This window comes from Mauremys reevesii, linkage group 1 (genome assembly GCF_016161935.1).
Source record: "Mauremys reevesii isolate NIE-2019 linkage group 1, ASM1616193v1, whole genome shotgun sequence".
In the NCBI taxonomy this organism is placed as follows: Eukaryota; Metazoa; Chordata; order Testudines; family Geoemydidae; genus Mauremys; species Mauremys reevesii.
Window position 1 is genome coordinate 205,263,107 of NC_052623.1, and position 18,014 is coordinate 205,281,120.

Here is an 18,014-nt window from a genome sequence, read left to right on the forward strand (position 1 = left end):
AAAGAAAACAAAGAAAAATTACTTTTAACAATCTCACTTTTTTTGTTTGTTTTTTTTTTACACAAATACTGTTGTAAATATATTTAAAAAAATCAGCATTCTATCTGGTAAACGTCACTTTTGCCCCTCTATAAAATTTTCAATTAAAAAAGTCCCAAGAACTCTTATTTTTTTAATTAGCCTCTCCCACCCACCCTCTATTCCTCTTTCTTCCACAAGAATAAATCCTGATGTAACTTTTTTTTTTTTTTTTTGCAAAGATTGTGGGAACGAATCCTTCTCTTGTACCTTGATTCACAGGTTGCAAACCTCTATATTTGTTTTTCTTCTGCGTTTCTCTTTGCCTTCCGTGAAAGTCCCTCTTGATTGTGCTGAGGCTCTGGGCTCAGCGAAGACACTGAATAAATTACAAAAGAAAGCCACCGTTGCTTGTTGTCTGAATCTTCCTGGTGTCTGCTGAAAGGTGGTGTTTGTGGTGAGGGGAAAGCGGGACGGGCGGGTGAGCTTAAGAGCATAGGATGGAGCAGAATCCAGGAGAAGAAGGTGTGATTCTTATTCCTGATCCTGAAGGGACACCGCACCATCCAACCCAAACTCCCTTGCCCTCTCCTCAGCCCTTTTAGAGTGAGTGTGTGTGTGTGTGTGTGTGTGTGTGTGTGTGTGTGAGAGAGAGAGAGAGAGAGAGAGAGATAAAGCAGACAAATGGTGGAAACCAGTAGGGCCTTGTTTCGTCTGGTTGTTGTTCAACCAGTAGTGATATATTCCACAGTTCTAACTGGATACTGTGAAGTCCGAGAGCGGTCAGAATTGTGAATTACGTCCATTGAAACACTGCAAGCGGTGTACGTAAAACGACAGTAGGCCTTGTAGATTTCGTAATATACTCTTGTTTTGTTTTTTTGTAGTGCTCTTCACAAGTGAGAAAAAAAAAAGATTTTTTTTTGTTATTTTTTTGTTTGTTTTTTTGTAGTAAAGAAGGGTTGTATTTAGAGGCCAGTAGCTAGAGATCCAACCAGTGGAGCTCCTGAAGCACTACCTGGCCTTAAGGCCACCATCCAAAGGAGGTCGGGAAAACTATTATTCACCCAGCCTCCGGAAATGTAATGTACCAGCAGGCAAAAAACAGTTCTTCATGTAGTACAAAAACAACGAAACTAAAAATAAAGAAAAAAAGGAAGAAAGAAAAAGGTAAAAAGGAAACAAAAACATTTCTTAAATTCTAGTGCCATAGCTTTTTTGTTGTTGTTTCTATTTTTTTTTTGTTCATAACAAAGAGACAGAGATTCTACTTATCCGTCTGACACATGCATCCTCATGTGGTCGTTGAAATGCTCGATTTGGTCAAACTTAGCTGGACAGACAGAGCAGACGTACGTGGTCCCCTCCGTGCAGGCCACCACCCCGGCAGGGACAGCCCTGGTGCCGGTGCCTGCTGCGCCGGTCGTGCCGTTGGTGGCACTGTGCAGAGCCACATGCCTCTCCAGAAGGGTCTTGTGGGAGAACTTCTTCTTGCAGATGTAGCACTCGTAGGACTTCTCCCCACGGTGGAGGCGCATGTGCACGTTGAGGGAGCTCTTCTGGGTGAAGCGCTTGTTGCAGATGCTGCACTGGTAGGCCCTCACGCCGGTGTGTGTCACCATGTGTTTGATTAGGTAATCCTTTAAGGAGAAGGAGCGCCAACAGATGCTGCATTGGTGGGGCTTCTCACCTGCCCAGTACCAGAGAGAGAGAGAAACATAAACAAATAAACAGACAAAAAAATTTTTTTAACAAATTAAGCTCAGTTCAGTGAGGCTCTCTGGAATAGGCTAGTTCCAGGTCTTTCTGGAATCTCTGGAGACATGATCTGGGGGAGGAAGAATGGTTTTGTTAATAATAATACAAAACTTGGGACATAAACAATACTTTTCATCCATAGATCTCAAAATGCTTTACAAAGGGGACGATCATTATCCCCAATTAAACAGAGGGCGAAAGAGATTCAGCCCAGATTTTTAAAGGTATTTAGGCATTGCTGTGCTCAGCATTGCAAAGTCTAACTGACTCAGAAGACTATATCTCATTTTCAGAAGTGAGTTAGGAATGTAGGCATCTAAATTCCATCAACTGTCAATGGGATTTTGGCTCCTAAGTGTGCCTAACTCCCTTTTGAAATGAGATGCAGGCTCTTAAATCTGTTTGGCGTTGCATCACTGAGCACAGCAATGCCTAAATACCTTTTAAAATCTGGACCTTAATGACTTGTCCAAGGTCACACAGCAAGTTGCTGGAAGAGTCAGGAAGAGAACCCGACTCTCCCTTGCTCCCAGACACATGTTCTAACCACTCAGCTACAGTTGCTCTCTGAGCACAGGGCTGGGAACTAGAAAATGTGTTTCATTCTTGTTTTCTAGCGCTCACCTTCTGGCTGGCCTTGGTCAAATCACTTCATCTCTCTGGGCCTCGGTTTCTCCACCTGGGGATAATGATACTGACCCACACCTCACATGGGAGCTGTGACCCTTAATACATTAATGTTTGTAAAGTGCTTTGAGATTCTCAGATGGAAGGTGCTAGAGAAGGGCAAAGGATTATTATTTCATAAGAGAGGTTTAAATGTGTTGCTCCTTGTTCTGGTCAAACGTGGCAGCTGAACAATTTGCAAGAATAACTATAAAGGCTATTTGAACATACAAAAATTCATGGGCCAGCTGCACAAAGCAAAAGCTCATACAATGGCTACATCTCCCGCATGACAGACACAAGAATTAGATGGTGTGACTGCCATTTCAATCGAACACCAACAATCGTGGGAATTAGGGATGTGGCCCTCTATCCCAGTGTATTCTCCACTCCCAGCCAATCTAAGATCGTTCCCTACAGTGGGTCTAAGCCTGCCCTCAGTTTGATCCAGGCAACCCAGTGACCAGAAGGGTGCAACTGATGGCATCATTTAGTCCAGTATATGTGATAGATTTGTCCAGATTAGCTTCAGTTGTTCCACAGGATGTTCCACCCCTTACTTTGGGAGACAATTCCCAGCCTTATACACTGTACTGTCAGGCAATGTTTTCATGATATTCACTCCACATTTTAGCATTCATCTAAATCCCTAAATGCCACACCAAAACTTGTAACTCCTTAACTTTATTTCTTAAATCATATTCGGGGCATTCAAGTGTTTTAATTCATCATCCCAGGAACTTATTGCCACTCAGAAGGATTCTAACATTTCATTTAAAAAGATTGTAATGGCACTTTTTTTTATTTGCCCATTGGTCACTCCAATTTCCTAGCCCCTGGAGATGCTTTTTGAAGAGACATTTCTGCTTTCTCTTAAAGTATATGTGCTGGCTACTTTAAACTGCAATATGGCCTAGTCTCATATCAATGTGCAGAGACAAGAACATGCCACTGGCAACATTTAATTGCTTTCTTCTGCTGTGAGATTACAGTATATGGCTCAAACTCTGTGTCGGAAAAGATCATTTAATTCGGACTGGGTGGGGAAGGGCTTATACGTTTATTATGAGCCTTTATTCCTCTCCAGCTACTTTGCAGTTGAATAGACAGGGAATGCATGGGGCCAAATCAGTGGCTAGCATAAGTGGGTGCAACTCCATTGTCTTCAGGCATTGCACTTCCTTAAACCAGTGGCGAATCTGTCCCACAGCTTGCAATATTATTGGCAAAAGCGCTTCCTCTCTCCCCCTGTGTACGCCAATGTGGTACAAATTTACACCACTTGTTCTCATCTCTGCCTCTCTGAATAACAAATTCTTTCATCTAGGATTTAAGGAAAAGGTTTAGCAACCCTTGCCAGTCATCAGGGTCACAGGTTTTCAATAATCTGCATAGATAAACGCGGCTGAAGGGAGAGCTTCCTTCCCATCTAGTATGGCAAACAACTAGGGTTTTGATCCGAGGTCTTTGATGAGATTGGTCGAAAGAGAACTGCTGGGTGTGATGGCCACATACATTGTGCAATTGAGCTTTCTGAGCAAACAAAGCAAAGGCCTGTTGATATCCCTCCATTTGCACTTCCCCATTTTACTACTTCCTCAATGCAAGTGCATTAGTCTGGATGGTACAAATATACAAAACTAAGGACCTCTTCTCCACTATCGGTTTTTACTGAGGTTTTAAAAAGGTAATAGCAGGTAGTGTTACTGATTCAATGCAAAACATGGTAAACACGATTCCTAAACATGTGGGTTTCCAGCACATCTGTAACACAACTGTCAGGCTGTCATGGGGCTTTAGCATGGTGAGTTTGCTGCATAGATGGGATTATCTAACCGTGCCTGTAACTAGATTAATCAGATCATCTGACCTATACCTCCTCAGAACCAGTCTTGCTTCCATTGAAGCAAATAAGTGTTTTGCCTATTGATTTCAGCAGGAGCAGAAGCCAACCCATTAAAATGCGTACTCCACACGTTCAATAGTTTATCTGTGTCAACCAGGAAATTCCCCATTTCATATCCCTCTGAACTCCTGTTCCCTGGCTTCACATGGTCAATAGTTTGCTAGCCAGGAAAATGTATCCTCCTGCTCTCCCTCCATGTTTGCAACTGTTTGCATTATTATATCCTCATATATATTGTGATATGGTATTTACGCCATCATTTGCTTCAAAATCTTTGTGGGATCGTCTCTCCGAGGAACCTCACAAATAAATCAATATTTTTTACAGATGCAAATTTATTTCCTTACCAAACAATCCTTCTGTCATCTTTTCCTACTGAGAATTATTTGCATCAAAACAAGCAGAGCCATGAAAAAATAGTCACTAACCTTTCTGTAACTCTTGTTCTTTGAGATGTGTTGCACATGTCCATTCCAGTGTAGGTGTGTGCACACCGCAAGCACAGTTGCTAGAATTTTTCCCCCTAGTGGTGTCCATTGGGTCAGCTCTGGTACCCCCTGGTGTTGCATGCACATAGTACCAGTATAAAGGTCCTTGTTGACCCTGTATCCCCTCAATTCCTTCTTTACCAGCTGACTCTGACTAGAGAGGAATGGGGGTACGTCTTGGAATGGATATGTGCAACGCATCTCGAAGAACAAGAGTTACAGAAAGGTTAGTAAGCATTTTTTCTTCTTCAAGTGCTTGCACATGTCCATTCCAATGTAGATGACTCCCAAGCAGTTGCATAAGAGGTGGATTCGGAGTTCATTAACATGCTGACTGCAATACTGCTCGGTCAAAGCTGACATTGTCTCTGGCCTGCTGGGTGATAGCACAGTGAGTTGAGAATCCTCTACTACTATGAATAGCTGAGCAGATCTATGGAATGACTTGGTTCTTTGTATATAGAAGGTCAGGGCCAGTCTAACATCTAAAGAGTGTAGAGGTTGCTCCTCCCTGTTTGAATGCAGTTTTGTGAAGAACACAGTAGGAAGATTGCTTGACTGCAGTGAAATTGCAAAACCACTTTTGGAAGGAAAGCTGGGTGCGGATGCAGCTGCACCTTATTCTTAAAGAAAAACATATACCAGGGCTCCAACATGAAGGCACGAATCTCTGAAATCCATATGGCCGAGGTGATGGCCACTAAAAAGGCAACTTTCCAGGAGAGGTGAACTAACGAGTACATTGCCTTGATAAGACAAGATTTAGGTCGCAGGAAGAAATGGGATCCCTACCCTGGGGTACAACCTCTCTAGGCCTTCAAGGAAAAGGATAACCATCTCATGCGAGAAGACAGACTTCTTGTTGCCTAGAGGATGGAAGGCCGAAATCACTGTGAGGTGGACCTTGACTGAAGAAATAGCCACATTTTGTTGTTTCAGATGTAATAGGTACACCAAAATAAGCTGCAAAGAGGAACACAAGGGCAGAACTCCATGTTGGGAAGACCAGATGGAGAATTGCAAAGTAAGTGGTCCAGGTGGAGGGCTTCCTACTGCCTAGCAGGACTTTACAGACCTGCTCCAAGCATGCCTCCTCCTCTGGATTCAGCCATAGAACTTCCAGGCCATCAGATGGAGGGAGCTGAGGTTTGAATGGAGTAGCCGACTGTGGTCTCGGGAGATCAGATCTAGAAACAAAGGTAGCAGGAGTGGGGCCTCTGCCGAGAAAGCCTAATAAGGTGGCAACCCAATGTTTCCTTGGCCATGCTGGGGCTATGAGAATGACCTTCATCAGAACCTCATGCACTAGTGGGATAAGATGAAAGGTGTAATACAGGTGATCTGTCCACGGTAACAGGAAACTGTCCATGAGAGACCCCAGGCTGTGGCCGTGCAGTGAGCAGAACTGGTGGCATTTCCTGTTGATCTGGGTAGGTCTAATGGGGGAATTCCCCACTGTTGGAAAATGATCCTTGCAATGTCTGGCCAAAGGGACCGTTAAGGGTGAGTGGAGAAGGACCTGCTGAGGCAATTCACCAGCTGGTTCGGTGCTCCCAGGAGGTGAGAAGCCTTGAGATAGATTGAATGTGCTATGCAGAACTCCCACAGATGAACTGCTTCCCGACACAGAAGGGAAGAGCATGCTCCACCTTGCCTGTTGAGGTAGAACATACCTATCATGTTGTCTGTAAGAACCAAAATGACCTTGTTTACAATGTGAGGTAGGAATGCCTGGCAGGATAGGTGGACCACCCTGAGCTCTCTGATGTTGATATGGAAAGAGATCTTTTCTGAGGACCAGAGGTCCTGAGTCCTGAGGGACCCCAAGTAGGCTCACCAGTCCAACAATGACGCATCCGAGACCAAAGACATTGAAGGTTGGGCTGCAAAAAGGGTACACCCATACAGACCACGCGGTGGTCCAGCCTCTGCTCCAGGGAGATGAGGACTTAAGAAGGTATGGTGAGAACTGAGTCCAGATGCTGATGGGCAGGTGAATAAACCATGGCCAGTCACACTTAAAGAGATCTGAGACGCAGCCTTGTGTGTTGCATGATATGTGATGCCATGTGGCCCAGGAGACTCAGACAGCTCTGCGTTGTCATAACCGAATGGGCCTTGGGGGACCTTCTCAGGGTCATGATCTCCCAAAACTGGTCTCCTGGAAGCAAGGTTCTGGCCTGAATGGAATCGAGAACTGCCCCGATTAACTCTATCCTCTGAACCAGGACGAGAGTGGACTTTTGTGTGTTTATTAGCAGGTCTAGGGCCTGGAAGGACGATTGGATGATGTGGATATTGGATTCCATCTGAGTCCTGGACTGGCCTTTGACAAGCCAGTCACTGAGATACGGGAAGACCTGTACTTTGCATTTGGTGAAGACTCACGGAGCAGCTGACAGGCTGAATGGAAGCAAAGCAAACTGGTAACATACCTGGTTTATGATGAATCTGAGGAACCTTCTATGGCCTTGGAAAATTGATATGTGAAAGCATTCATCTTTTAAATCAAGGGTGGCATACCAATCCCCTGGATTCAGAGAGGGAATGATGGAAGCCAGGGAGACCAGGCAGAACTTTAAGTTCTTGAGGTAGCAGTAGAGGCGGCACAGGTCTAGAATAGGTCGGAGACCACCCTTGGCTTTCAGAATCAGGAAATAATGTGAGTAGAATCCCTTTCCTCTCAAGTTTTGTGGAACCTTTTCTATGGCTCCCACCCAAAGGAGAGACTGGACTTCTTGTATTAATAGTTGCTTGTGAGAAGAGTTCCTGAAGAGAGATAGGGAGGGAGGGTGGGAAGGTGAGGTATACACAAACTGGAGGGTGTATCCCATTTTTGAGCTCAACACCCAGCAGTCCAAAGTGATGCAGGCCCAGGCACTGAAGAAATGGGAGAGGCAGTCCAAAAACAGAGGGGTAACTGGATCCAGTATCACAGGGACTGGGATGTCGACCTTGAGCATCCTGACAAAAGGAGTGCTTTGAGCTCCCTGAGTGCCTGTGGGCAACTTGCATTGGACCCGAGGTGAAAGCTGGCAAAGGAGGCCTATGCCTAACCCCCCTGTCCTTTCTTCTCTGTGGGTCCTCCCGGGCTGATGGGGCAAAGTACTGGACAGCCTGCTGGGGCCTGTAATGTTTCCTAGAAGCCGCTGGGGTATACAACCCCAGGGACGTCAAGGTTGCCCTGGAATCCTTAGGAGTTTAGCATCAAGTTTGCTCTGAGAAAAGCAAGATTCTTCAAAGGGGAGATTCTGAGGGTTTGCTGAATCTTCTGAGGAAACCCAGACGACTGCAACCATGAGCTCCTACACATGGTTACAGCTAAGGCCATGGATCTAGCTGCAGAGTCAGAGTGTCCACGGCTGCCTGTAAGGAGGCCCTTGCTACTGTTTTTCCTTCATTGACCAGCGAAGAGAACTCCTGTCTGGCTTCTTGAGGCAGCCAGTCTTTAAACTTTTGCATGGCATCGCACATATTAAAGTCATAGCAGCCCAGTAGTGTCTGCTGGTTTGCTATGCGAAGTTGCAGCCCTCCCGTAGTATACACCTTTCTGCCAAACAAGTCTAGTTTTTTGAGGTCCTTTGCTTTACGCATTGCTCCCGACTGCCCTTGGCAATCTCTTTCATTAGCAGTTGACATTACCAGGGATCCCGGAGGGGGGTGTGAGTGTAAGAACTCGTAACCCTCCTCTGGCATGAAATAACGCCATTTCATACAGGTTGCCATGGGAGGAAGGGATGTGGGGGTCTACCACAACACCTTAAATGGGTCCATGATGGCTTCATTGAATGGCCCACAGCCATCTGCCTGGATGCCCAGATTTGAGGCCACTCGCTTTGAGGCCACCTGGGGAGCTTTGTGATTATCCTGGGGAGGAGACACACCAGATGTCACCACAGCCTCATCTGGGGAGGAGTAGGAGGAAGCCAGCACCGACTGAGGAGCCTCCATCCCTCCTTCCATTTTTCCCCGGACCCATGGGGCCTCCTCTTGAAGTTCGGTACCAGGCTCAGTACCGGAGTTCAGATCAGGAGCCTCCGGGAAAGGCACTGGTGGTGCTCTGCTCTCAGAGACCACCAATTAGGAGGATCTTGAGAGAGAGCCCTGGGCTGGGGGGAAACCCCATGGATTCTGGAAGGGCCACTGCATGGGCACCAGCCCCCATGGATTTCAGAAGGGCCAAGCACTTGGTGGCACCCCTGAATTTGGGGCCATAGAGGAGTACAAGTGCCTCAGGGAGTAGTGTGGGCAGCTGTGAGAGCAAGAGGAGAATGACCCCATTTCCAACTACAATGATGAGGAGTCTCAGTGATGCGACCAGGGCAGTGTGGACCCCGTCGGTGCTGGAGACTGGTGCCGCAGTGGTGAAGCCAGCGATGAGACTTCAAGGAGGGTTTTCCCCTGGAAAATAGTCCTGGTACCTGGGAGAAGATGGCTCCCTGCTGCTCAATGGCACTGGTAATGCTGACTCCTGCACTGCCAAAGATGGAGGCACTGGCAATGAAAGGAGGTCCTTGGCTGCTGTGAATGCTTCAGGAGTTGAACATACTGGAGCCATGTTGCCTGCCTAAGGTTGGTGCCTCCAAAGCCAGAGTCAGCGCAGCCTGTGTAGGTGCCAGAGTTGCCAGTACCGGGTGTTGAGGTGGAAGAGTGGCTTGGCACGGATCTCACTCTATCCCGGTCTTCATGTCTGGTGAATTTTGGTGCTGGGGATTCATAGAATATCAGGGTTGGAAGGGACCTCAGGAGGTCATCTAGTTCAACCCCCTGCTCAAAGCAGGACCAATCCCCAGTCAGATTTTTGCCCCAAATCCCTGAATGGCCCCCTCAAGGATTGAACTCACAACCCTGGGTTTGAGCAGGCCAATGCTCAAACCACTGAGCTATCCCGCCCCCAGCTCTCTCCAGCTGCTGCTTCTTTATTCTTAGGCACTGGAGCTGGGTACTGGTGTCGAGACTCCTGCCTGGTGGGAGGAGCGCTCCGCACCGACGCCGAGTTACTCGGTACTGAGTCCAAGCAATTCGGCTCTGAAGCGGGTCTCAGAACTTCTTCCCTGAGAGGGACCTTCAATCTCGCTTCCTGGTCCTTTTTTGTGCGAGGTTTGAAGTTCTTACAGATCTGGCAGCAGTCCTTCCTATGAGCCTTTCCCAAGAACCTGAGAAAGCTTGAGTGCAGGTTGCTCAATAGCATCGACTTGCCGCAGGAAGCATAAGGCTTGAAGCTCCATGGCCGAGGCATGCCCCAGCACCGGGGAACGGACAAACTTTGCTAACTGATCAGGGAAGGGTCCAGCACTAATATAACTAAAAACTGACTAACTACAAACAACGGATTAACTATTTACACTAGAAAGATAGTGAAAAACCACTGGGAAGTTTGCTGAAGCAACCAGAGGAGTCCCAGCAACCGTCATGGGCGGTAAGAAGGAACTGAGGGGGTGCAAGGTCAGCAGGGCTCTTTATTCTGGCGCTATGAGTGCGCAGCACCAGGAGACACCAGAGCTGACCTGATGGTGTATCACATTAGGGGGAAAAATTCCAGCAACTGTGATTGGGGTGGGCAAATACTTGCATCGGAATGGAAATGTACAAGCACTCGAAGAAACTAAGGTTACAGGAAACGTTACTTTTCAGGACATGAACCCCATATCAGTTTTAGCCATGTGCACTTCTAAAATGTATGTGTTCCTCATTTGGGGTCTTTCTCCCATATCTGAATCTCACTAAGAAGAGTGGCATGAAATACTGACCAAAAATTATCAAACCATGACATGAAGGAAAAGGCAGTGAGGCTTTCAAATGTGTAAGGAAGGTTTTCTAGAGCTTTAATTTCACAATACTGTACATCTTAGTTAAATAATTGCACTGTTGGATAGCTTAATGCCAGTCGACATGAGACAGAGCATTGATCCTGTATGTGTGGGAGTGAGGCGTGCGTATGTGTGTACTACAGCACCTATGCTGTATGCAAACCACACCAACATTTAGTTTTTGGAAGCATGGAAGCTGGGCGGATATTTTATAGACTCCAGGTCTTTGAATTCTTATTTGGGCTCGAAGTCTCCTAAGGGTCTTGGGACTGCATTTCATACAGCAAGTCTAAGCCACAGCCTGTGCATTTCATGGTTCCCCACTTGTTCCCTGCTGCTCTGATGCCTTTCTAGAGCTTCTTCTCTGGGATTCCTTCCACAGGCCTGAGCACTCTGACAATGAAGCCACTCCTCCAGCCATCCAAGCAGTGGACACAGTTGGTCTTCTATTCCCCTGGCTTCTGCTGTTTGGCCAAGGATCTAGTCAAGTTTGCACAGCACTCTTACAGATTCCTTTCAGGTGTGCCTGGAATCTTCTCGCCCATGTACTGGTTTTCAAGAGTATCCCAGAAGTCAGTTAGCTCCCAAATGGAAATGCAAGTCACTTGGGAAATATGTTAAGAGTTCCCCTTTGCCTCTTCGCCCACTGAAACACTTGTCACTGAAGGTCTATGAATTTTGAATTCTCCAATCCACAAAAGAGAATCTTTGCTGAATCAGGACTGAGAACATCGAGAGTCAGTGGCAGCTCTAGGTCAAATATTTAGGCAGGGCCCTGTATGTTTCCTTAACTACTCCACATGTGCTATCCTTCTGCTGGCTTGAAGCTCCTATTACAACCTGCAGGACATATTCTTAGCTACTGGAACAGCTAACCCAAATGGATCTTTCATGGAAGAGCCATTCTAGCTCTGGGAATTGGGATGAAACTCTGTGACTTGATTTTCTATTTTTTTTGGAGTGAGGCAATGCAGAGGCTTTAGCTACATATCCATGACTGGAAAGAGGGAGCTGAGATACGGCCACACTAGGTACTCTTTGGACTCAGGACTGCTTCACCATTGATTTGCTTTATATTTGGCCTAGAAGTGAGATGTATATGGAAATGCTCCACTTGGGACAAGCAAGGTGAATCTCATGTTGAATTGGTTCACCTGGGTGCATTTCTATGGTTGATCCTGGCTATTTCTCAACCACTAGTCTAATGTTTTGCCAATTAACTACTGTAGGTATCAGCTGGTGATGGCAAGATATCCTGAGACACAAGTGCTGCATGTAGAGAAGGTTGGCAAGGGGCTGCTATGCCAGTTTTGCTGTGTCAACCCTGAACGCCACAATACTTTTATACATAACTGCCCCCTGCAGCCCAGTCCAACCCTGGGTGACCCTTAAGTGATTCTATAGTGTGTGTGAGTGGATCAAGGAAAGGGCTCTAATTCAGCCTGATGATTTTTAAGACTGCTTTCTATGCAAAGATTTCCTCAATGCTGATCATGTGATTTACCTAAAGCAGCCTGCATAACTATCTCCTATAAGGTTTTACAAGGCAGAAGTCCTTATTGCTTCTGTAACAATTACTGTTTATATAGCAAGAGTATATATCAATGCCACAGGACTTTTATATATGGTTTATAAAGCAATATAATATATAACCAATAATGTATATCTTAGGTGTTTTAGAGCATGCTTCACAATAGCATCTAAGTGCTATTTATATATAAATATAAATAAAATTATGTACACACTATTTTATATATACATATATGCCAGGTGTGTGGAAGTGATATCTATGTGAGAAATCGGAGAAGCACGAGAGACATTTCTCTCTCTCTTGTGACTGCCTCTCCTGCACTCTGCCCATTTCCCACCCCATCCATATTATTCTAATATTTCAGTGCTCACGCAGCTAGGTAAATATTTCTTCCTTCTCCTTCCAAATGTGGAATTTCCTCCCAGAATTATAACTGCCTGACAGCTGGGATTCAGCCCTGAACCAAGGACAGCTTTTCCATACAAGAAATGTCATTGCTTCAAAGTCTCAAGACTCTCCAAGGCTAGAAAAGGGAGCTTTATCCCAATTGGAAGTAAAGATTCCCAGTTTCCCAGTGGGACACACATCTTTTGCTTCTAACCCTAGAAGGTCCCAAGACACCAGCCTTTAATGCAGATACATTTTGAATGTATAGGAAAGCTGTTGTAGGTCATTTTTACAAGGTTGTCTTGGCACTTATTTAGGCCGACCTGCATAACTCAGACTTGGCTTCATCACTCATGAGTAATGCAACCAACTGAACGTCACACCACCACCAAGTATTCCATGCACACAGACGCACATAGCAGTGAATGACCCAATACTAATGACCCCTCCTCCAACAGACAAATGCTTTAATGGCTCTCAGTTAAAGATTCCTCATGTTGTTTCCAATAACGTTTTGTTTCACCTTTAATCAAAGATCAACTTGTGCTAGGCAACATGTATTAATTATTTCCTTGGATAGTCACTTAAGACACATTTCATTGTATAAAGGAAGAGTTACCTTTCCTGTATCCTTGACACCCTTAGATCCCTAAAGGGACCATCTATAGACTTAACCAGGAGCCTGTCCTGAGGCCCTTACTCATTCACTGACCTCAATAGGCCTCATCATGTGAGTAAAGGCTGATGGATCAGGCATCCAGTGTTTTCCCTTCCCATGTTGTGGTGAACACTAGTTATATTCTCATCACGGCAGTAATAGTGCCCAGAGATAACTGGAACCCAGTAAGGATCTGAAGGCTGTCTCACGTCTGAGTTAGGGACTGGCACACTGGGAAATGGAATACCCGTCAAAATCAACTGCATATTTGTAAAGGCCTGTCCCTGGGCTCACAGATAAGCCAAGTGGCCGTGCACTCACCTGTGTGTACAAACATGTGCTTGACGTAGTTCTGTTTGGCGGTGAAAGTCTTGTTGCAGAGAGTGCACTCGTAAGGCTTTTTTTCACCCTGTCCCCCTGCTGTGCTGTGGCCCGCAGATGGGGCCAAGGGCTGTGGGGCTGGCAGCTGGGCAGTAAAGGTTGACAGGCCAGGCTGGGTCACTGTCACAAACTGTGTCTGTTGGCCAGCTAAGGGCTGGGGCAGGCTGAAAAGGAAAGGTTTAGGTCCACTGCCAGCAGACTGTGTAGTAAAGAGGGCGGGCAGGTAGGTGTTGCCAGCTGTGCCAATGACCTGTGTGTTGCTGGTCAGGGTCAGCGGCATCCTCAGATTGCTGGTGAGGGTTTCTGTCTGGCGTAAGTAAAGCTGGGTGCTTGGCAATGGTTGGGCAACTGTTGTGTTGACAGAAGGCTGCAAGGCCCCCTTTTCGCTGTTGTTACTGACAGTGAGCACTTTGCTGTCCATTTCAATGTCATTGCTTCTGTCTGGCGAGGAAGTGTTGGCATCTAGGTGTTGCGGCTGGGTCTGTGTGCCTTCAGCAGGGACTTCATTTTGCTCTGCCTGGGAAGGTTCCTGCTGACCCTCTCGGCCCAGGTTAGCCATGAACTGCTGCTCCATGGAATCAGGCTCAGTCCCAATGGAGGAACTGACTCCAGAGTCAAAACTCTCCCCCTTGGGCTCACTCTCAGTGCCTTCTGCTTGGTCAGTGTCCTCAGTGCATTCCTCAGACTCATTACGCTCCAGGATCTGCACCCTCTGCTGGCCATAGTAGTCATAGTCATCCTCCATCTCCTGTTTGATGTGGATGTTGCCCACCAGGGTCTGGATCCGGACTGGGCGTGGTTGCTTGCGGCAGTGTGTGGTCTCTGGAGTGGTGGAGAGGTACCGCTCCATCTGCTGTGAGCGCTCGTGGATCCGTGTAATCCAGCTGGGGTCTTCCATGTGATGGTCTCTGGGGAGCCCCAGGGCCGTTTCATGGTGGCTGACCACTGCTCCGCTGTAGAAGGAGCGCTCCCCACTGCCATTCTGCATGGAACAGGCATAGAGAGCCGAGTAGATCCTGTCCACACTGTGCTGCGAGTGGCTCTGCAGGTAACCAGACTCTGTGTCACTGCTCTGCCCTGAGGTGCCCGATTCGGGGGTCCCCCTGGGCGTCTCCTGCCCAGAGTCCTGAATCACTGGGTAGACCTCCCCCACATTCTGCGAGACGATCCTTGTGCATTCGTCAATCACAGTCTTGATCTGCAGGATGCTGGCAGCTGTGAGGATCTGTAAGGCCTCTGACTGTGAGACCCGCAGCACCCCACTGTACATGAAGTCAATGAGCTTTTGCACGGACTGGACTGACACCACTGAGGGGATCTCGATGTCGCTGTACCCCAGCAGCAGCTTGTCCTGGAAGAAGGGGCTGCCAGCCGCCAGCACGCAGCGGTGGGCGCGTAGCATGCTCCCGTGGATGCGGACCGTCACGTCACAGAAGTGGCCACGGTTGCGCTGCTCGTTGAGGGTCTCGAGCACAGAATTGCTGAAGTTGTGAAGGTTGATGCTGTGAATGCGCTCTGTCATCCCCTTGCAACTGATGTTACCTGTAGCAAAGGATGAGACAAAACAGAGGGACAGATCAGGGCTTGTCCTCTGCATGTCCACTGCTGAGATGCTGGCTAAAACACTTGCCCACTGGATATACGCCACAGGGAACATCTTAGAGGTACCATACAGGTGCACTGAGCACAAAGCATCACCTCTATGCATGGAGACTATCAACTCCCCAGGGAAAAGATTTAGCAGGATCTCTATGGGATGGACGAGCAGAGACCCACACCTTGAATCTTCAAGCAAAACTAGACAAGACACTAATGGTCAGATTCTCACTTACAGTAATGATTTTTACACCACATTGGTAATATGATGAGGCTGTAGTTTATAAATTTCTGTCCCTCTATCTAGATCTGGATTTTGAGATCCCCAAAGTTAGGGCATAGTTAGATTCTGTATTGTAGTTCAGCCTTTAATAAAGGTGGCAGCCATTTGCAAAATCCAAATCTGGACCATGATTTAGATTTGAAACCTTTCCAAAATTCCAATTGTATGTGTGTCCAGGGTTTTGGTTTAGGTCATTCATTACTCAAAAGTGAACTAACCCTTGGTCATGAATCAAAGGAGATCCATTAACTTCTCCCCTATTTTCACTGCACCGTGGGGTTTTTGACACTACACCGGCTGGGACTAGAACTGCTGCAATACCAAGACAAACACTGTCTGAGGGTATTTATTGCCTGACCAGAAGTGGGAAGTAAAAGGAACCTGGCCAAAATGCCTGTTCCCAGGAGAACTTCATCAACTTGGCTTAACCAAAAAGTCTGGATAGTTTGGACAAGACCCGAATGTGGAGGTACAGATCTAACTGGTCCTCTTGTTTACCTCTCACTGCTTTTACAGCTGGCTAAAAAATAACTATCTTTTTAATCTCTCAGTCCACTTCTCTCTCTCCCAAGAATTATTTTTGATTTAATATTGCTTCTCTTCTCCCGCTCTTGTCCCTTTAGATCAGTTGTTCTCAACCAGGGGTACGTGTTACACTTGGGGGTACGGAGAGTTCTTCTGAGGGTACATCAACTCATCTAGATATTTGCCTAGTTTTACAACAGACTATGTAAAGCACACTAGCGAAGTCAGTACAAACTCAAATTTCATACAGACCATGACTTGTTTATACTTCTCTATAAACTATACACTGAAATGTAAGTACAATATTTATATTCCAATTAGGGTGACCAGACAGCAAGTGTGAAAAATTGGGACAGCTGGTGTGTGTGTGTGTGTGTGGGGGGGTAAATAGGAGCCTATATAAGAAAAAGACCCAAAAATCAGGACTGTCCCTATAAAATCAAGACATCTGGTCACCCTAATTCCAATTGATTTATAATTATATGGTAAAAATGAGAAAATAAGTAATTTCTCAGTAACAGTGCGCTGTAACACTTTTGTATTTTTATGTCTGATGGTGTAAGCAAGTACTTTTTAAGTGAGGTGAAACTTGGGGGTACGCAAGCCAAATCAGACTCCTGAAAGGGGTACAGTAGTCTGGAAAGGTTGAGAGCCACTGGTTTAGATAATAAGAATTTGGAGGCAGATGTGTCTTCGTACGTGCCTGTGAAGAACTTACTACACACTGAAGGCTAACTAAATAATAGCCTTATTAATGAATAATAGCCTTATTAATGTTGCTAAGATCCAAGACCAACACAAATGTCACTGTTAGCATGTTTGTGAACATTCCATCAGAAACTTTCCCATCCCATGTCTGCAACCCACACTCACTGCAGTCATGTGCTAGTGCATGAGAAACTGAAAGTGAAACTGACTCTATAAAATCAGTACATCAACTAGCTTATTTTTATGGTTTAAGAAAAAACTTAAAGCAAATAAACAGCATCTAATGTGATATTAATAACAAATGTAAGAATGTTTACATTTCTGAATATATGATTTTTAGCTTTCCAGTGTTCTTCTAAGTCCAACATAAAGAACATTTGGTCATTGTTATTATTCTCATCTTAGAGACAGGCAGCAAAATGCTACCAACTGCAATTTGCTGAACAATGCAGCCCCCTCTCACTCACGCCCTTTCCTCCTCATTTACCCATTCCTGCTATCTCAAGCACCCTCTCTTCTGGTGCTTCAAAGAGAAACCATATTGGACACAAGTGGTTATTTAAATTCTCTGATGATAAAAGGGGACCAAAAAGGTCAGGAACTGGAAAGGGGACAAGCTGCCTAAAGAAGCCTGATGCCTGCAGAAGGAAACAGGCCAGTATTAGGGATTGCACTAATTTCTGTATGAAACTGGTCTCCTGGGTGATGCTCATATGGCAGCAATGCTTGGGAAATCACTAGTGGAATCATGGAGACTGTGAATTATATCTGTTCTGTTCACAAGCCTTGCCAGGACACATGAGCTTTATCCCCGCCTGACGAGGGCACTGGAAAGACCACTCCTAGATACTGCAGGTACCTCACAGGCATTCACTCATAGATATTGCAGGTATCACACCAAGTAATGTGAGTGGTCCTTTTCGTCCTCCTACACCAAGACAACCACCTCCCAAAGTCCTCCTGGCCAGCCATGGACACTTCCTTATGTGTCAGATCACAGGAGAATTCAAGATGAACTCAAGATAAAACACAAAGAATCTCCCTCCGAAAGACAGACAACTTGGAAGCACCATGGGGGTGGGGCCCCTGCAGAAGCAGGAGTGTGCTGTGGCTGACTGCTGAAGGGATGGCACCTCCTTTCTTCAAGGCCATCCCTGGACAAGGGCATGACGACGTCTAATTGAGCGGATACACACGACATTCTCTTTTTCCCAAGTTCTGCCAGGTCAAAACATACCTATTGCAATCTGCTTTGATCATGAGGTATCCTTTTCATTCAAACTGATCTTTAAAACCAGT

General features: G+C 46.1%; 1 protein-coding gene across 41 annotated transcripts in view; it reads right to left on the minus strand.

Moving 5' to 3' along the window:
* Positions 1-212: 212 nt before the first annotated feature.
* Positions 213-18,014, minus strand: part of ZBTB20 (zinc finger and BTB domain containing 20) — a 646,879-nt gene continuing 629,077 nt past the window's right edge. For 40 of the 41 annotated variants that reach the window (XM_039497067.1, XM_039497069.1, XM_039497046.1 and 37 more), the window contains 2 exons: positions 13,544-15,145; positions 270-1,708 (listed from right to left, as the gene is read on the minus strand). In XM_039497067.1, coding sequence (XP_039353001.1) covers positions 1,290-1,708; positions 13,544-15,145 — 2,021 coding nt within the window. In that variant the 3' untranslated portion in view covers positions 270-1,289. Of the gene's footprint in view, positions 1,709-13,543; positions 15,146-18,014 lie in introns of all 41 variants that reach the window. The other variant, XM_039497079.1, reaches the window with a different exon arrangement.